We start from the raw sequence: 18,415 nt of genomic DNA, 5'->3' as shown, positions 1-18,415 counted from the left end.
TAATTTATTGTTAATTGCTGAGATAATTTGATAAGTTAGATTTACTCGCAAAAAAACTGGCACATATTGATTTAAAATTCAGTCTAAAATAATTAGTTTTCACTTTCTTTTCGCTCGTTTCTATTGATTCATTCCAGGGTTTACATAACGGTGTGGCTAACACGTTGACACTGTGCTTTCGACAAAACAACCCCGGCTACGTCTGGAAAGCATTATTCAATAACACATATGAGAGAACTTTATAATTAAAATACGCAGAAAAGACGGTTTCAGCTTGGCTCAATCCGAGTTACGGTTGAATAAACCATAAAAGACGAACATACAGAGAGACAGCCTTTGCACTTTAATAAAAGCATTATTAAATAAATGCATGAAAATACAATTTAGTATGTGTGACAAATGTATCATGAAATAAAAAGATTTTTAACTACGCTAAGGATATTGTCGTCGATACAATACAACCCCCACCCAGAAAATGGTACAGCATAACTTTTATAACTTACAAAAAAAAAAAAACCCAATCATTACATCATCAGAAGCTTCTTCCTTCTTTATAAATTTCAATTTTGGAAGTTTTTTTTTTTCTTCCTTCCTTCAAATTTTCTCTAATCTCTCTTTACTTGTATTTACTCGGCATTAAGCTAAAATAGCTTCTTTTGCAATTGATTCGTATAGTCCCCCAAAAAAAAGAATAAGGCAGTTAAATAACGATAAACTGACCTTTTTTAGTCCAGAGCCGTTTTGTTTCTCCGACCTGTTAAAGGCTTTGGTAATCCATCAAAGATTGAGCTTGTTATAGCCGCTGGTGTAAGCAAATCAGGTTTCAAGCTCCATTTTGAAGTTGGCCACAGAGACAACGAACCGTTACTGCTGTTACCGTCTGGATCTTGTAGACTCGAAGCACTCGAAGATTTTCTTACACTGCTAAAGCTGTCTGAAACTGGAGCATCCATCAAGTTGATTGCTACCGGACTGAAATTACTGTTCTCATATTCTGCTAGATTGGTTCTGCTTGAAGCTTTTGATCTCAAAGCTAAGCCTTTTCCAGCTATTGATAAAAACCCGCCATTGCTGCTACCGTTCTCTTCTTTCAACACAAGCTCTGGAGTCCGGGATGTAAAGTCGGCTTCAGATTTTTGGCGTCTCCTCATAAACAACTTGTCGGAGTTCTGTTCTTGAGAGTTATTCTCCGGTGATTGGTTAACCTCTTCGATAAGTGCATTGACCAAGCTTCTAGATTTCCTATGGTGATTCAAGGGAGCATTTGTGGACGGGAAAGGTCTGAGATATTGATTATTATGACGAGAAGTTTCGGTCTTGTAATTTCCCATCTCGAAACATCCTCCATCAGAGACTGTTCTGTCTGCTGGTTTTAGCCCGTAATAACCTTGCAGTGAGTACATGGCTGGAGAGACTTTCTTCTCAGATGATTTCAATCTCAGAGACTGAAACGAATCAAAGACGTCCTCGTTGCTATGGTTTGGTGATTCCGGTTCGTGGCATGAACACCCCTCTCTACAAACAAGATTCCATGTATTAAAACCATATACAAAACCGCAGGATTACATGATAATGAGAATAGACAGCTTCAGTCCAACACAAACAAGGCTATTTTGCTAGCTCGCAGATCAAAAGCATGTCTAAAGAGGATATAAAATAGTACCCATGGTGTAAGGAGCCATTAGACAAACAAGGAGAAGGAGGATGTCTCCCAGGTAAAGGAATATGAAGAGAGTTGAGAGCAAACATTTGAAGATCAGTAACAAGATTATTCATCTTTTTCACATCTGCAACCTGAAATTAGAGAAAGTTAAGAAAAAAAAAAAAACAATTAGGAATAAACAATACATACAGCTTCAAAAGCATTACAAGCAAAGCTCTCTCTCTGACAAATAACTTTTTCCTCTCATGTGTTCTTCATCATCATCATCATACCTCAATTCCCAAAAAAAAAAAAAAAAAACCTTTACACAAGTATCCATAAAATTCTGAACTTTTTATATCTCTCTAATTAAAATACAGTTGTATGTCAATTTTACACAAACAACCTTAAACCTAATTTTCAGCTGGGAGAATGTTTTAATTTACCTCAACACCGTATTTAATAGCAATGCCGGCGAGAGTATCGTACTTGGAGACGCGGTGTTCGATGTAACCACCACGGTCAGGGGAATTGGAACCATGAAATGGAGGTGAAGAGCTAGAAGGAGGAGGAGACGAGTTTGGAGACGGGATCCGGAGGATCTTCGATCTAGTAGGACTCTTGTCCTCACGTGAATTTGAATTCTCCAATCGATCTAAGAATCCTCCGTAACCATTATTATCATCTCTGAATTTTCCATTGCTATATTCAGGTGTCCCATTACGACTAGATAAAGAAGATGATGAACTCCTTCTCTCTCGATCCATATACATAATAATCTCTTCCCTACAAAATTACAATCCTACCTATTCTTCTTCTACACTAGATCTGATCAAAAAATTTATCATCAAGTAAAAGAAACGGTGAAGGAAGAGGAGAGATTCAAAAAAAAAGGGGAGAAAAAGTGAAAATTACAGGAAATGACGAAGAGACGATGATGAGAAGAGAGAGGTGAAAAGGGGAAAAAAAAAATTGGTGGACTAGAGAGTCGAGTTTTTTTTTTTTTGTTCCTCAGAGGATCGATGGTTGCTTAAGTTTTTTTTTCCCAGATTTTCCGGGAAAATAAAACGAAACGAGAGAGATCTCTCTGTGTCTGTGCTCCTCTCTCGTCGCAGCGGTGGAATTATACCGAAGATTTTATTTATTTAATGACCAATTAAAATTATGAGTTAGCAGAAGACTAAATCGGATTTGTAATTAATTAATTTGCATTATTAAGAGTATGCTGTGCAAATTAAACTGCTAATCGAGCTGAAGAAACAGTAAGAGTTTTTATTAAATTGACGACAACAAAAATAGGTGAAAATTATACTATTATTTAATAATTTACATATTTACAAAGATAAGGGTAAATAAACAGATCTTTATAAATCTATATAACAGGCACGTTATAAATACACACAGTAGCTTTGATATATATAAAAAAAATTACTTGCTGCCTAACCAAATAAACAATTGATACACATGTTGGTCTAATTGGACATCTAAATAAGAGTGATCCTCCTCTAGCAGTCTAGCTCTTGGCTGGTTAATTTATTGGTTTGACAAGAAACAAATCGGGTCAGTTTCTCCGGTTTGGATTGCTTCTGATATTTTATTGTCTGTGAACAAAAGTGTCTAGAATTCGATATCTTGCATTTTAGCACTATCAAGTTCTAAGAAAACTGTATTTAGGAATTAAAATCAGAATGACAACCAAGAAGACAAACCTTACTAATTACATCTGAATCACCAAAGTGATTTTTTAGAAGATTCAAAACAAAAAACATAAATCTAAGTTAAAATAATTGTAAAGAGCATATCAACACCGAGACGCGACGAATTTTGCACTTTACAGAGAAATGCTAGAAAGCAAAACCAAAAAAAAAAAAAAAAGTCAAAAGGATAATGTTAAGAAAAGAAAAAAAGAAGGATCCCTTCTCTGGCTTTGTTGATTAGCTTTGTAGATTTGTCTGTTGTTGGGTATCTTCTAGTTGTTGCTCAGGTTGAGGAACTGAAACACCTCCATTCATTCTTGCTCGAGCTTCTGCAAACATTCTCTGTTGTTCCGCTGCTGCTTCTTCTTCCGTCATCTCTGCTCCGCTGTTCATCTTCACGCTTCTCTGTGAATCTTGCTGCAATAATTTGCAATACACACACAAAAGGAAACCAATTAATATTTTTTTATATACTCAAAGTGTGGATTATTATTAGGATAGGGATGGTGTAATAATGGATTACCATTGTTTCATATTTATGTTGCTCATAAGCAGCATAGACTTCTTCAACGTATTCCCCAAAGCCAAGAACCTGTTTCATATGAATAAAATCACCATTCCAAAACATTCACATTGACAAAATATCTGAGTGAATGTAAACACCAAACCTGTAAAGCTTTGAGAACATGCTCAGGGGCAATTGTTCGTTTATCCTCTTTGTTACATACTTCGTTAGACTCCGATGATATAAGATTTATGAACTCTGCCAATAATGTTCACACAACAACAAATTTGAAACAATGATCAGTTTCATCAATGTCTTGATATATAGGCTTGTTTGAGAAATTTGGAAAAGAGTAATCAATCTTTACCTACACAACACTCAATGAGAAGATCTTGAGCATCTCTAGCAACACGAACATCTGCTGGTAACATCTCCTTTATAATCTTTGTCATGGTAGCTGCCATATTCACAAACAAACAAACATAATTTTTTTTTTGTAAGCAAACAAGAATTAAGAGTAAGGTGAAAAAATCTAATGCAGTTCATGCTTTCTTTTCATCGTTGCATTGAGTTAACCTGAAACGCCATGGATACATTCAATTTTTACCTTACAAACTCACTAATTGACAGAAACATCCCAAAAAGAAAAGAAGAAGAAGAGGCTAAACCTTTTGGAAGCGAAGCATCTTCTTTGGACTTTCCAACTATATCCATCGGATCCATCGTTTTTTAGCTCTACATACAAAAAATAACAACAATCAGATTGAATAAAATTGCTACCACGAAGATCTATGGCCGACGAAGTTATAAGGAGAAAGTCAGAGAGATAGAGAGATATACTTTTTAACGAGTGTATTATATAACAGGGATCGAAACGGAGGCAGATCAAAGACGGAGATCAGGTAAGTTAAACGAGTTACGACACCGAGTCACGGCGAGATCAGACGGGATCTTATCCGGCGGGCTTTCTCTCTCTCTTGTTTCGGTTTCTCTCTACGCAGAGAGATCGATTAGGGCAAAAACAGAAAGACCAAAAGTAAGCGCGTGAATCCCACTTTTCCCCCAAAGTGATCGACAGCGCGTCTTGATAAATAAATTACCTTCTTTTTCAAGACGTAGGAAATGGGCTTTATATCAAACATTACATATGTGACCCGACCCGACCCGTTTAAGCCCAATTTACATTGCAAGTTATTTCAATTTATATAAGTTATACATTGTTTTTTTTTTTCTTGGTCAACTCAAGTACGTGTTTACTCAAATAATGGTTTAAAAAAAAAAATTAAATGGCTCTCAACATGGAATTTGCATTAAATAATTCGATATAGTTTATACCAAATCTGGTTTTATTCAAAATTTATACCAACAACAAAAAAAGTTTATACTAGTATTTTATGACTTTGGTACATTTTAGTTTTTAAAATATTACTAATAAATTAATTTTTTAAAATCACACCTCTAAAAGATAAAACTGGGAGTGATTTCAATTTTCAAAAAAAAAAAAAAAAAAAATTCTTAATAAGTTCAAGAAACAAACCCGATCTAGAATGTTTTTTTTTTTTTTTATATCAGATACAGAGAGATAGAGGAGAGAGATGTAGTAGGCCAATAGGCAAATCACAAATGGTATCTCTCTCTCTCTCGACTCTCGTCAGATTCCTGGTTGATACTTACTTCATTTTCTTTTTTTGGTTGTTGGATACTACATATTACTACTAGATTTGATATTTACTCAAAAAATAAATAAATATCTGACTCTCTTCTTCGTCCTAGAGTTTGTTTGCAGAGCTGCTGCATGTGTAAGTATACAGGGATAGAGTATATGTTTTATTTTTTTTTGGTCCATTTGATTGATAAGGTAATAAAGATTGCAGCTATTTATTACTTGTGGTGTCTGTTTAGACCGTTGATTTTTCCAGATCTGATATGTTTTGTTTGCTCCGATTTGGGAAATATTTTTATTCTTTCGTTTACATTTTGGAATTTTATTGAAAAAAAACAAAAAAAAAAAAGAGTTGAGAGAGTCACTGGAGGCAGCGGTTCATCGATCTCTTCCTGGGGAACCAAAAATAATAATAAAATCGAAAAGCATGAATAGATCGATAAACCTCTGCATCCAGTGTTTACCTCTTCATTCATCTTTCTTGTGTTCATACTTCGTAGGAGCAGCAGATAGACTGTTTCTGGTGAGAATTATTTGGTGAATTTGCTTGTTACTTAAAAAAAAAGAGTATGTACTTTGTCGTCTGATTAGCCTTTAGTTTCATCAAGTGGATATAGATTCTTTGTATGAATAAATTCTGATAGATTCCCTTTATTGGTCTGATTCTGACCAAACAATGGTCCTCCTGATGATAATGTGTTGTGTTTTTGGTTTCATGTATAAAAAAATAACTCTTTAAGTTAAGAAGTTTCTTGTTCCTTCACACTGATTTATGTGTTTTTGAGGCATTGCTGGTACTGGAAGCTGGTTTGGTTTGATGTTGAAGTTCACCAGCGACAACCAATTCACTCCAGAAAATATAGGTGTTAACACAAGGTCATGCCTTGAACTGTTATTAGGATTTCCATTGTTTGTTTTGGTGCTTAATTTTATTGTGTATTTTATACTGTCAATTGTACTTTCCTCAAGTAAGTCATTAAAACTTAAAACACCTTACTGCTTGATTTTTTAGTATATAAAGATGTCATGTTATTTCCCCTATTGGAGCAAGCAAAACTATAATGAAAATTGTCATGTTGTTATCTTTGCCTCTGGGATCTCTCTTCATACTAAATCGTTGGAAGTTATTTGCGAAAATTTAAGTAACATTCAATATCTACCTACACTACACATAATTGATACAATAGTCTTGAATAAACTTCAATAAGAAAAAGAAAAAAAACCAGAAAATTGATTTTAAGCTAAACAACTTAACCAATTTACAAATACTTGAAACTGCATAACGGCCCAAATACTTTAGGCCTTTTAATATGTAATCACTTTATACTACATATTTTATACAAGCCCATATTGGATTAGGGTTTTATCAGCTCAAGTACTTCTATAAAACCCTAAAGATCACATAGTCATGTAACAACCTTCATATAAACCCTAATTATTTCCGCCACTCTCTTCCGCCATATTTGTTTTTTCCCCCGGGAGCTAAGTTAAGCTAAAGCTAAACTATGGGAAGCGATACCGAAGCAGAGAAGTCGATTCAAAAAGAGAAGAAGAAGTACGCTATTACCCTTGCTCCTATCGCTAAACCTCTCGCCGGCAAAAAACTGCAGAAGAGAACCTTCAAACTCATTCAAAAAGGTACCAATCTTAGTTCCGAGCTCCCTTCCTCACTTTTATCTTTTGTATTGATTAGTAGCTCATGGTTTGTGTAATTATTGTCAGCTGCTGGAAAGAAATGTTTGAAGAGAGGAGTTAAAGAAGTGGTTAAGAGCATCAGACGTGGCCAGAAAGGGTTAGTCGTCATCTTTATCTCTTTATTATTATCATGGTTGTGTTATGTTTGTGTTAGCTGTGTACAATTAAGCCGATGCTCTGGATTATATAAGTAATGACATTAGCATGGTACTGTACACGGAAACTGAACTATGGATCGACATGTCTGCCATCTCTGATTTTCCCTGATTAGACGGCCTGGTTTAGATCCACATTCTTTTGATCTGTTGTTGTGTTGTTCTGTCTTTGGTACTTTACTAGTGGGAATTAGCTATTTATAAACTTGGTTGATATTGAAAGCCGTGTACAAATAAGCCGATGCTCTGGATTAAAAGTAATGAATGTAGCATGGTAATGTGCACGGAAACTGAGCTAGATCGACATGTCTGCCATCTCTGATTTCTCTGATTTCTCTGATTAGACGGCCTGGTTTAGATCTACATTCTATGTTTTTTTGTTTGTGATTATGTCTTTTTTTTTGATCCGTGTACAATTAAGCCGATGCTCTGGATTAAACAGAATGAATGTAGCATGGTACTGTGCACGGAAACTGAAACATGGATTTGAAATGTCTGTGCCCTCTCTGAGTTCCTTATTTGGTTCATTGATTTTAGGGCCTGATTTCAACCCACATTTTCTTGTTGCTTCATACATACATGTAGTGTAAACTATGATTTTTGTTTATGTTTCTGCATGTTGCATCTGCTTATATGAGATTTGCTTTTGCTTTTGCGCAGGTTATGTGTTATAGCTGGAAACATATCACCTATTGATGTGATTACACATCTTCCAATCTTATGCGAAGAGTCTGGTATTCCTTATGTATACGTTCCATCCAAAGAAGTAAGCCAAGTTTCTTCCTTTTCTATTTAATCTTGTTGTCTGCCTGTTAGTGTGGGTGTTAACATATTCTTTTTTTAATGTAATACAGGATCTTGCGCAAGCTGGAGCAACAAAACGGCCAACGTGTTGTGTATTGGTCATGCTTAAACCGGCAAAAGGAGAGTTAGCTGTAGACGATCTTGAAAAGTTAAAGACAGACTACGAACAAGTGTCTGAAGATATTAAGGAGCTTGCATCTTCTGTAATCTGATTAGGAAAACTAGAATCGGAAAGACACACACTTTAACATGTGTGTTTTTGTTGTTGCCGTGGTGGTTAAATGAAATATCATGATATTTATTTTTGCTCTTGTTCAATTTTGTGGACAATTCGAAGTTACTAGTATTGTAAAATTTAGAATCATAACTCCTTTGTTTCGACTTGACTAGTGGGCTTTTTTTTGTTTTGGCGTTTATCAAATGCTGTCCTATCTCACAGTTGATTAGTTATATTTCAACCAGTAACCAATTTTGTCCCCACTGATTTAGATGTAGAGACTATTATTTTCACAAGATTTTATTAAGAGGCGTTTGACTTTGGACAGGAAACTTGCACTGAATTTCAATTAGCGATCTCCATCAACTTTATGAACTAAAATCTCCAATCCGATTTTATGTCACAAGTAAGTTTTACATCCTAAAGAAAACTGTGAGATTGGTAGTATTATTTATCAAAAAAAAAACAAAAACAGAAGAGATATTTTGGACATAGCGTACGAAAACAATCAATAGGTAGGGTTCAAATATGTAACATGTTTAAATTATAGAAAATGTTCCTCCAATATGTACTGTTTAAACTTTATTATTGGTTGGACCTAACATTTTCTGAAATGTTGTTATTTGTTGAATAGGGCTTTTTCCAAAAGCTTATCTAGGGTTTATCCATAGTTTTGTTTTTGAGTGTACATCAACAATCTGACCATATATGATAAATCGCTATAGATAGATACGTGAGATCGCTCTAGTCCAATATTGCAACCTACAAGCTAATTTGTTTGTTTTGACACAATATTGGCTTCTTCTGTTTTCATCATTGCTATATCTTTTGAAAAATATAATTTGTTGGAACCAACCATCGATCCTTAGAAAAGGTTTTTAAAAAGAGTGCTTTTTAATTATAATACTACTAAATTTTGATGGTTGAATTGTCAAAAGGAAACAAAACTACTACTTTTGTCCTGATAAGGGCCACTAAGATTCCGATTCTGATTCCGCTCTCACCACTAGAGGATGATGGGTAGGGGTCTGGAACAGTACAAGTAAGAATAATAAGTTGCTTGTCGAATAGTCAATAAATGATGGGGTCCAACTGTAAGAAAAATGTTTACGCGGGTCTCCTGTGTAAATATTGACACGGAATCTTTTCTTTTTGGGGTCAGAATAGTAAAAGGAAAGAATCAAAGCAAAGCAAAGCTAAATCATATCAGTAAAGGTCTCTCTCTCTCTCTCAGACTCAGTTCTCCTTCCTCCTCACGAAAACAACATCGTAAAAAAATGGTGGAGGAATCACCGGCGGAACATGGCTTTTACATGCCGGCGGAATGGGAACCTCATGCTCAAACTTGGATCGGCTGGCCTGTAAATCTCTCCCTCTCTCTCCTTTTTTCCATGTTTAGTCCCTTCCCTGATTGGAAGAAAAGTAATAATCGACGGCGATTCTCGTGAACTGAATCTCGCTGTTGCATGCAACCTTCGATTTCGATCTTTATCTCTTTGTTTTTTTGCTTGATCCTGCTTATAATTTATCTATGTTCGATTTGCTACTGTCTTCCGTTTTGTTTTGATGATTACTCTGTTTCTGGGTTCGTTTTAGAGTTTCCGATATCACTTTTGATTATTCTGGAGGCTTTAGCTTCTAAACTCCGTTTTTTTAGTACTCCGTATATTAGGTACGATTTGAGATGAGATCTGTTACAGTGAAAACTATTTACAGGCACTTTGTGTGTTATACTGTTTCATTATAACCAGAATCTAAAGCATTTTCTTAGTAGAGTTTTTATCCAGTTTTTGTTTGCCGTTCTTCTATCTTTGTATATATTACATGAAGATACCTGACAATATGAATATGTTTTAGATTTTGTTTCATCACTGTTTACATGAATCAAACTGTATTCATTCTAACCTCAGTTATGGACTTAAAACAAAGCCATTTTTTAAAGTTGATTTTGGATCTGTGATTCTTGTTCTAACATAAAATGGCTGCAGGAACGGCAAGATAACTGGCGGCACAGTGCTTTACCCGCACAGCGAGTGTTTGCAGATATTGCTAAGGCCATCTCAAAGTTCGAGCCTGTCACAGTCTGTGCAAGCCCAGCTCAGGTTTGTGTAGAATCATACCTGCAATAAGAAATCATCTTTGAGTTTATACGTATACCAATTAAATTAGTCTCTCTTTTTTTTTTCCTACCGTGGTTTTGTTTGGTATTAGTGGGAAAATGCAAGGAAACAGCTACCAGAGGATATAAGAGTTGTTGAGATGAGCATGAATGATTCTTGGTTCCGTGACTCTGGACCAACTGTGAGTCGAGTTCTTTTGCATCTTCCTCTTGTTCCATCTTACATAGCTTTCTCATATCTGTTGTCACCACTCTGTTTTTTACAGTTCATTGTGCGGAAGAGACCATCAAAGTTTAGTTCTCTAAACAGAAACATTGCTGGAATCGACTGGAATTTCAATGCTTGGGGAGGTAAGCATTTGTCAACCTTTTTTTTAACTCTCTGTTATATGTAGTTACTGTTTGACTCACTTTCCAATGCAGGAGCTTGTGATGGTTGTTACAATGATTGGAGTCATGACCTTCTAGTTTCAAAAAAGGTATATATCGAGGAGACAAACCAACTCAGCTCATTATTGGTTCCATATTACTCTCAGTAGCATGTTTCAAATATTGATTTGGTCGATTCTTGTTCTATCCATTAGATTCTAGCTGTGGAACGTATTCCAAGGTTTCAACATCCGATGATTCTTGAAGGAGGCAGCATCCATGTCGACGGGGAAGGTTTGCAAACATTTCTTAGCAACTTCAAAACTCAATAACTTGAGAATATACTATCCAAGTAATTCCACCTCATGTGTCAACAACGTTATTTCAGGAACCTGCCTTGTCACAGAAGAGTGTCTCCTGCACGAAAACCGAAACCCTCACATGTGTAAAGAGCAAATAGAGGAAGAACTCAAGAAATATCTCGGAGTCAAATCATTTATCTGGATTCCTCGTGGTCTTTACGGTACTCACACTTTACGATATCGATTAGAATCACCATTGCTCCATACTACTAATCCGATAGAAATAAGTGTTGATCTTATGCGAATTTTGACAATATTTTCAGGTGATGAGGACACAAACGGTCACATTGATAACATGTGTTGCTTTGCCAAACCGGGAGTCGTGTTATTGTCATGGACAGATGATGAAACTGATCCTCAATACGAAAGGTCAGTGGAAGCTCTTTCGGTTTTCTCAAAGTCCGTTGATGCTCGTGGAAGGAAGATTGAAGTCATCAAACTTCATATCCCGGGACCGCTCTATATGACCGAAGAAGAAGCGTCTGGAATCACTCAGGTAACAGATTCTAACTAAAAAGACACAAACTCAAAAGTCAAAACTTGGAGCTGGTTTTTGAAATCGAGTTGGTAATGTTGCAGGAAGGTGAAGCTGTACCAAGGATTGCAGGCACAAGACTCGCAGCATCGTATGTGAATTTCTACATTGTCAATGGAGGAATCATCGTTCCGAAATTCGGCGATCCAAAACGCGATGAAGAAGCTATTCGTGTTCTCTCTGAGACATTTCCTCATCACTCGGTATGTAAACTATCCATCAGCTCTGGTTTCTTTTATAAATCCAAACCAAAAAAAAAACAAGAAAGAAGAGATTTTGATATTTTCATTTTTCTTCTTGTGGGTTTTTGTTTTGAAGGTTGTGGGAATCGAGAATGCAAGAGAGATCGTTCTAGCTGGAGGAAACATACACTGCATAACGCAGCAGCAGCCGGTAGAGCCTAGCTCCGTCGCCGAGAACGGCCACGCTCCGTTGCGGGATTGATATTAAATCCTGGCCGTTGATTTTTCTCCATTTTAATACAGAATTGATTCGTGAGGGCGAACGAGAGCCGTTCGACTGTTCGAGACGTTTTATTGGATCCTGTGTACTTATTTATGGTATCGTTATTCTGATCGGTTTAGGCTATCAAACCAGCCTGTACCGATCAAACAATGGTTGCATAATGGCATAACAATTAGATTTTTGTTTTGTTGTTACTTATGCAAGCTCTCGATGATAAAAGCTGAAATAATGTATTTATTTGTTGTATTTGTACTATCAAATGTTCAAAAATATTACTGGTTTTCAAATCACTACTTTTTTGTTGCTGGATAGTGAGGATATATATAAATCAAACCTATGTTGTTATTGTTGACTTGTTAATTGTTACACTGTTAACAAATGATTTCAACCATATTACATGATGACTTTAATTGCAGATTAATTATAAACTGATTGGTTTGTTTGGTACGACTTTTACTGGTTAAATTGAATTAAAACAATTATTGCGTTAGCGTTATGGTTTAATACCTGACCAATTAAGCTAAACGGAAATTAAAGTTAAAATAATTAATTAATTAGTGAAAAAAACACGGAATTGTGTGCCTCCTGTAGTATCGTATAGCTGACATGAATGCTTCAACTCCAAATCTCGAATAAGAGAGAGACTTGGGAAATTTTGAGATCTCGAATAATGCGAATCTGAAAGGATCCGTGAATTCTGAAGATCGAGAGGTTTCATCGATCCCTATTCGTTAAGAAAAAGAGAGAGAGAGAGACACACACTCCGTAGTGATCCGTGAGTATGGGCTGTTCGTTTTCGGGATTGAACGCGCTTTACGACGCCGTCAACGGCGGAGCCGATGTATGGATCAATGAGAATCGGTTCAGGGTCGTGAGGCAGCTCGGCGAAGGAGGTTTCGCTTTCGTCTTTCTGGTCAAGGAGATTGTCGCCGACGCTCCCTCCGCCGCATCCGCTGGTGGTCTCGCCAAGAAAGTCAAGGATCCGGCTCATCTCTCCGGTTAGTTAGTGTTTCGATAATCTCTCTATCTATAGTTTTTGTCGGTCGTGATTGCTGATTATCGATAATCCTTGATCTGCGTTATCTCGATTGAATTCGGAACTGCCGTTTCTGATTAGATTTGCTTTCGTTTTCGTTTTGCCATCTGCTTATGGTTTTTGAGATCGGATACTGGAAATTGTAGATCAGCATGGACTATGAGAGATTATTTCAGGAATCAAACTATTACAATGTAGGAATCGTACGTTTGTTTTTAGCTCAGAATCTGTGAATCCTGTTCCATGTAATTTGACTCTACATCTTGCTTAGTTGTTTAATCCGTGCTTCATCTGAAATTTTGGTAAAATCATTCTATTGTTCATCGACATTGGAGAGGAATAGAGTTGTTCACAGGAAAAACATAGTTTGATTCACTCTGTTTTTATAGTTTGACTTTGAATCAACCAATTTTTGATCCACTCTGCATCTGTAGTTATGGTATTCTTGAGCTTGATTTGACATTTGTTCATTGGCACTGGAACTTGACTTGTTGAGCTGGCTTGGTTCTTTAACCTTTTTCATGTTTGTACCTTAACTTACCTTGAGTGTTTTTTTTGTTTACATGTGATTTCCTTGTAGCTGATGGAACTTATGCAATCAAGAAAGTTTTGATTCAGAACAAGGAGCAATTGGAATTGGTGAGGGAGGAGATCCGTGTTTCATCGTTGTTCAATCACCCTAATTTGCTTCCACTCCTTGATCATGCCATTATTTCTGTTAAGGTAGGTAAACTCTAGGCTGAACTTTCATTGGATTAATGCGTTTTGAGCATTTTGCTATTTGTCTTTCTATTTTTTCTCATGTAAAGCTCAATTCAAAAAGTGTGTTGCTTTTGGTTGGTTAGGACGGCCAAGAGGGAGCTTGGAAACATGAGGCCTTCTTGCTATTTCCTGTTCACTTGGATGGGACCTTGCTGGATAATTTCACATCGATGAAGGCTAAAAAGGAAACATTCTCAACAACAGATGTGTTGCACATATTCCGTCAGGTAACAAACTCTCTTTGTAAATCCATCTTTCATTTCTGCTTTTAAATGATGTTTTCTGCAACTCTCTCTTCTTTTGATGCTAACTATTATGTTTAGTTTACTGAGAAGCATGTGAGTTATTGTGTGATTAGTCATGAATTGCAAGTATTTTTATGTTCCACAGCTTTGTGATGGACTCAAACACATGCACTCGCTGGAGCCACCATATGCTCACAACGATGTCAAACCTGGAAACGTGCTTTTAACGCGTAGAAAAGGACAGCCTCCTCTTGCAATATTGATGGACTTTGGAAGTGCTCGCCCATCACGGAAGCAAATCCGCTCCCGTCAAGAGGCCTTGCAGTTACAGGTTCTATATCCATCCCTTATTTTATACTATCACAACTCACAAAGCCTTTGAGATCTCACCACCCTATTGATCATGAAATTATGTTGCAGGAATGGACATCTGAGCATTGTTCAGCACCGTTTCGTGCTCCCGAGCTCTGGGATTGCCCAAGCCATGCAGATATCGATGAGAGAACAGATATCTGGTCACTAGGCTGCACATTATACGCAATAATGTAATACAATAATGATTGGTTTCCTTGTAAGATTAAACAATTTGATATACTTAAACTTAACTCAAGGTCTTTTATTTGCAGGTACGGTGTGTCTCCATTCGAATATGCACTTGGAGAATCAGGTGGAAGTCTTCAGCTCGCAATTGTGAACGCTCAGATCAAATGGCCAAACACTGGACCAAAGGCTTCTTACCCTGAAGCTCTTCACCAGTTCGTAACTTGGATGCTGCAACCACAGGCTGCTGTTCGACCTCGCATTGATGATATCATCATCCACGTCGACAAATTGATCGCTAAATTCACAAAATGATTCCGGTGGTTTTTTTCGAGAAAAAGGTGAAAGGAAAGATAAAAAAAAGACTCTTTATACATTGTTTGTCTCTTTTATATATGCTTAGCTGTTTTTTTTAAAATCCCATATTAGATACATATTTGATACTTTATAGTATTGGCTACATTGCTCTTCGTAATGTAATTTGAACTACTAGGTTTCGGGATTTTCTTTTTGACTATGGGAACAAATAAATTTACTCAAGGGACAATATTATCTGTTTTAAAAATTAGCATTTGCCCTAATTCTGGTTATAATAATTTCTCTTCTTGTCTGTATGTTATTTATATTTGTTTGCTTTTTGCTATTTATGTCTTAATAACAGCATATGTCAGAATGATGCTATAATAACTTTGTGCTCATTTTTTAAACTTTTTTTTTATTTTTTTATTCCGACATGACTGATTGTCTATTCTGATTTCTTATGTTGAATTCTTATTCTGATTTCTCACCGTATTGTTGTTGTGCATTTAACTAAACTAAACGGATCTTGTAAATTTTGATGTTACAGTTCTTCTAGTATCAATCTTTTTTTTTTTTCAAAATGGATCTTAACAATTGCAATATGTATTAATACAAACAAAAATATGTACAAATTCATGACATTTGGGACTTATTATATTTTTTTGTAAGTCTAACACTTCTGTTACCATTTTGTATAGATCACTTGTCCTATATACAGCTTTTGAAGAGTTTCAACCAATGTGTGGGGGAATCACAACTTGATCTTTTGTTGTCAACAATCACAACTTGATTGACATATACAACTTGTAAGGTATATAGTACATTTTTCTTTAGATCTGTATGTTCACTAGGTACAGTGGTACACATAAATACATATCCGTAGATACCCATAACATGTTGTTGAAAGAAGTTATTATTCCTTTTATAAATGAAAAAAAAATCCAAATACATAATACAATCACCTATGTATTCGTGTGTGTACGACCTTTTACTTTTACGGATTTGAGTCACTTCAAAGAAACAAAAGAAATAAATTACGTAAGTCAATTTTCTGGAAGATAGATAGATGTCTGATCACTATTTATTTCACTCTCAGTAAAATTATTATTTAAAACTTCACTTCTCTCTTCTGTAACTCTAAATTGAAAAGAAAATAAAAACCTACAGCACCCCTACCATCAAAATTATGATCGTGCCTATACCTCTATATATATTTCCATTTTCAGAAATATTTAGTATTTAACATATTAAACCACCATTTATCTAATAAAATGTAAAAAATACCTCATTTTGAAAATAACATTTATTCATATATCAAAAAAAATCATGCGATATCTAATTAAACTGTAAATACCGTACACATATACAGTACTCGTAAGACTAAGATAGCTAGTATATATATATATATATATTTTTTTTTGTTAACTAGAGTAAATCTCCAGACCTATGGAGGGGTCTGAAACTAATCTCTCTGGGGGAAGGGTATCTCACGGATAGGATCCTTCCGGTTATGCAAATGGGCCGTAAGCAATAGACCCATACCTATGTGGCCAAAGGGATAAAGCTGAGCAATTCTTGCGCTTGGGGAGAATTGATCCCTCGCCTAGACCAATAGGGCGACTCTTCCACCAAGGCTAGAACCACTAACCCACCACCTCATGGTTAAGATAACTAGTATTCTAGTAACGTTACAAAAGCAGTTTTAACATTCCACATTTAGCAGTGTTAGTAACTACTGTATTGTAGATTCCATCATATTAGTATTCATAATAATCTACTCAAATAATATCTTAAAAATTATATCATTCGACTCATGCAAACTTTCAATAAATCCTTATTCTTATATTATCAGATCATCATATAACGGTTGACAAAAAAAAAAAAAAAAAAAAGATCATCATATAACGTGTTTTCTTACACCACGGCATGATTCTGAACTGAAATTTAAGTGATAGCCCGTCGTCGTCAGTGGCATGTGAAGAGAAATACAGAATAGAGAATTGAATTAATCCTGATATAGGTAGAAAAAAATATGCATGTTAGAAAGTATATATTTAATTTTTGTTGTTGTGACAAAGGAAGCGAGAGATGTTTGAACTTTTTGAGGAAGAGAAAGGACTTAGCAGCAGTAAATTAAAGAAAGACAGAACAGCGCAAGTCACAGGGATATTAATAATTTTTGGGATGGTACTATACTACTCCTTATTTATTGTTTCATTACACATTTTCCAATATTGTTTTCTTACAGATCAAAAAATTATTCTGCCCCAACCATATATACTGATTCAATTGGATCAATTCGCAAATGTAAAAACCATTAATACATTAAGAAAAAGTTGGAAACATTCTTCCCCTTGCTCTTTCTTTCGTTATAAGTGTTGTCCTTTATTAAAATCTAAGATAACATTGATTAATAATGGTACATTGTATATATATGGTAGACTATAGTATTTTTTTGGTGCCGTATCCACTAGACGAATTTTAACTTGACTAGAAACCAAACCCTAACGGCACCGACATTACAAAATAGTCACATGATTACACCTCTTTCAACCAAGTTAAACTACTCTTAATATATATTTTGTTGGTGTTGTATAAGACATTTTTTCACTCACTTAACATATATATATTTATGATTTTGTGTGTAGAAGAACTGAAGCAGAAGGGATATGAATGACTTAAAAATTTTCTTCTCAAAGTCAATTTGATGATCAACTTTTTGTTTCTCGACAAATCATTAAGCACTCTTTATTACATATTATTTCCTGCATGTTAAACCCCTAATTTGCCATATACCAACTCAACGACACCTAACACGATATTTTTAGTATATTATTTATTGGAATATGATGTTTAAAGTTATTGCAATTAAAAAAGATGCTACTTCTACGAGATAAGAGATTTCACTTTCTCTCCTTCACGGCTTCTAGCTGGATTCTTGCTGTTCTCATCAACTCTCTCTATTTATGGCTCTCTCTCTCTCTTTATCTATCTATCTCTCATTTTGTTATTCAATTTTTGTTTAGATATCCATATTAACGTGTTTTATTGTTGTTCGTGTTCTTCTTGTTGTTAAAACTCTTATTAAAAATAGAATTATGATCCAACACCTCTTAGTGAACATTGATATGTTTTGTTTTCTATTTAAACAGACTCATGTATTTTAGCAATATTTCAAAAAGAATACGCAATAGATGGTTATCCTATATAATATTAATATATACTTATGTAAAAACAATGATTGTAAAAAGTGGAAATAAGTTTGTGTTTTTTTGCTTTTCAAATAACGTGAATTTCATGCAAA

The 18,415-nt window shown here is 35.3% G+C and overlaps 5 protein-coding genes and 3 non-coding genes across 8 annotated transcripts; 6 read left to right on the top strand and 2 right to left on the bottom strand.

Moving 5' to 3' along the window:
* Window positions 1-335: 335 nt before the first annotated feature.
* LOC104769025 (uncharacterized) lies at window positions 336-2,850 on the bottom strand. Its single transcript, XM_010493143.3, has 3 exons — window positions 2,089-2,850; window positions 1,664-1,794; window positions 336-1,515 (listed from the first exon to the last, which is right to left on the bottom strand). The coding sequence occupies exons 1-3, from the start codon at window positions 2,413-2,415 to the stop codon at window positions 726-728; spliced, it is 1,248 nt and encodes a 415-aa protein (XP_010491445.1). The 5' UTR covers window positions 2,416-2,850; the 3' UTR covers window positions 336-725.
* A 445-nt stretch (window positions 2,851-3,295) lies between these two features.
* LOC104769024 (protein Dr1 homolog) lies at window positions 3,296-6,092 on the bottom strand. Its single transcript, XM_010493142.3, has 6 exons — window positions 4,685-6,092; window positions 4,513-4,579; window positions 4,212-4,301; window positions 4,008-4,102; window positions 3,863-3,931; window positions 3,296-3,756 (listed from the first exon to the last, which is right to left on the bottom strand). Exons 2-6 carry the CDS (start codon window positions 4,565-4,567, stop codon window positions 3,577-3,579), a joined length of 489 nt encoding a protein of 162 aa, XP_010491444.1. The 5' UTR covers window positions 4,568-4,579; window positions 4,685-6,092; the 3' UTR covers window positions 3,296-3,576.
* Window positions 6,071-8,582, top strand: LOC104769023 (H/ACA ribonucleoprotein complex subunit 2-like protein). Its single transcript, XM_010493140.3, has 4 exons — window positions 6,071-7,145; window positions 7,230-7,299; window positions 8,018-8,123; window positions 8,212-8,582. The coding sequence occupies exons 1-4, from the start codon at window positions 7,013-7,015 to the stop codon at window positions 8,371-8,373; spliced, it is 471 nt and encodes a 156-aa protein (XP_010491442.1). The 5' UTR covers window positions 6,071-7,012; the 3' UTR covers window positions 8,374-8,582.
* LOC147918428 (small nucleolar RNA snoR100) lies at window positions 7,394-7,497 on the top strand. Its single transcript, XR_015594331.1, has one exon. It is a non-coding gene; the product is annotated as a small nucleolar RNA snoR100 (small nucleolar RNA).
* On the top strand, window positions 7,616-7,725 carry LOC147918427 (small nucleolar RNA snoR100). The gene has a single exon (XR_015594330.1). It is a non-coding gene; the product is annotated as a small nucleolar RNA snoR100 (small nucleolar RNA).
* On the top strand, window positions 7,799-7,916 carry LOC147918426 (small nucleolar RNA snoR100). The gene has a single exon (XR_015594329.1). It is a non-coding gene; the product is annotated as a small nucleolar RNA snoR100 (small nucleolar RNA).
* A 953-nt stretch (window positions 8,583-9,535) lies between the features above and the next one.
* LOC104769022 (agmatine deiminase) lies at window positions 9,536-12,518 on the top strand. The gene is made up of 10 exons (XM_010493139.3): window positions 9,536-9,739; window positions 10,367-10,480; window positions 10,590-10,679; window positions 10,764-10,848; window positions 10,921-10,976; window positions 11,082-11,160; window positions 11,255-11,389; window positions 11,492-11,724; window positions 11,808-11,966; window positions 12,082-12,518. The coding sequence occupies exons 1-10, from the start codon at window positions 9,656-9,658 to the stop codon at window positions 12,205-12,207; spliced, it is 1,161 nt and encodes a 386-aa protein (XP_010491441.1). The 5' UTR covers window positions 9,536-9,655; the 3' UTR covers window positions 12,208-12,518.
* A 199-nt stretch (window positions 12,519-12,717) lies between these two features.
* LOC104769021 (uncharacterized) lies at window positions 12,718-15,376 on the top strand. The gene is made up of 6 exons (XM_010493138.2): window positions 12,718-13,226; window positions 13,845-13,987; window positions 14,110-14,253; window positions 14,417-14,602; window positions 14,692-14,816; window positions 14,898-15,376. Exons 1-6 carry the CDS (start codon window positions 13,010-13,012, stop codon window positions 15,124-15,126), a joined length of 1,044 nt encoding a protein of 347 aa, XP_010491440.1. The 5' UTR covers window positions 12,718-13,009; the 3' UTR covers window positions 15,127-15,376.
* The last annotated feature ends 3,039 nt before the right edge of the window (window positions 15,377-18,415 follow it).

Source organism: Camelina sativa, chromosome 20 (genome assembly GCF_030686135.1).
Source record: "Camelina sativa cultivar CO46 ecotype springtype chromosome 20, ASM3068613v1".
NCBI classification, from domain to species: Eukaryota; Viridiplantae; Streptophyta; class Magnoliopsida; order Brassicales; family Brassicaceae; genus Camelina; species Camelina sativa.
This window is presented reverse-complemented; position numbering and strand designations above follow the sequence as displayed.

Coding starts and splice junctions, on each gene's coding strand:
- LOC104769025 (XM_010493143.3), bottom strand. CDS start 2,415: ATGTATATGGATCGAGAGAGAAGGAGTTCATCATCTTCTTTATCTAGT. Junction 1,795..2,088: donor CTATTAAATACGGTGTTGAG/GTAAATTAAAAC, acceptor CTCTAATTTCAG/GTTGCAGATGTGAAAAAGAT. Junction 1,516..1,663: donor AATGGCTCCTTACACCATGG/GTACTATTTTAT, acceptor TCTTGTTTGTAG/AGAGGGGTGTTCATGCCACG.
- LOC104769024 (XM_010493142.3), bottom strand. CDS start 4,567: ATGGATCCGATGGATATAGTTGGAAAGTCCAAAGAAGATGCTTCGCTT. Junction 4,103..4,211: donor TCTCATTGAGTGTTGTGTAG/GTAAAGATTGAT, acceptor CATTATTGGCAG/AGTTCATAAATCTTATATCA. Junction 3,757..3,862: donor AACATAAATATGAAACAATG/GTAATCCATTAT, acceptor AAATTATTGCAG/CAAGATTCACAGAGAAGCGT.
- LOC104769023 (XM_010493140.3), top strand. CDS start 7,013: ATGGGAAGCGATACCGAAGCAGAGAAGTCGATTCAAAAAGAGAAGAAG. Junction 7,146..7,229: donor CTTCAAACTCATTCAAAAAG/GTACCAATCTTA, acceptor AATTATTGTCAG/CTGCTGGAAAGAAATGTTTG. Junction 7,300..8,017: donor ATCAGACGTGGCCAGAAAGG/GTTAGTCGTCAT, acceptor GCTTTTGCGCAG/GTTATGTGTTATAGCTGGAA.
- LOC104769022 (XM_010493139.3), top strand. CDS start 9,656: ATGGTGGAGGAATCACCGGCGGAACATGGCTTTTACATGCCGGCGGAA. Junction 10,849..10,920: donor GAATTTCAATGCTTGGGGAG/GTAAGCATTTGT, acceptor TTTCCAATGCAG/GAGCTTGTGATGGTTGTTAC. Junction 11,967..12,081: donor AGACATTTCCTCATCACTCG/GTATGTAAACTA, acceptor TTTGTTTTGAAG/GTTGTGGGAATCGAGAATGC.
- LOC104769021 (XM_010493138.2), top strand. CDS start 13,010: ATGGGCTGTTCGTTTTCGGGATTGAACGCGCTTTACGACGCCGTCAAC. Junction 14,254..14,416: donor TGTTGCACATATTCCGTCAG/GTAACAAACTCT, acceptor TATGTTCCACAG/CTTTGTGATGGACTCAAACA. Junction 14,817..14,897: donor TGCACATTATACGCAATAAT/GTAATACAATAA, acceptor TTTTATTTGCAG/GTACGGTGTGTCTCCATTCG.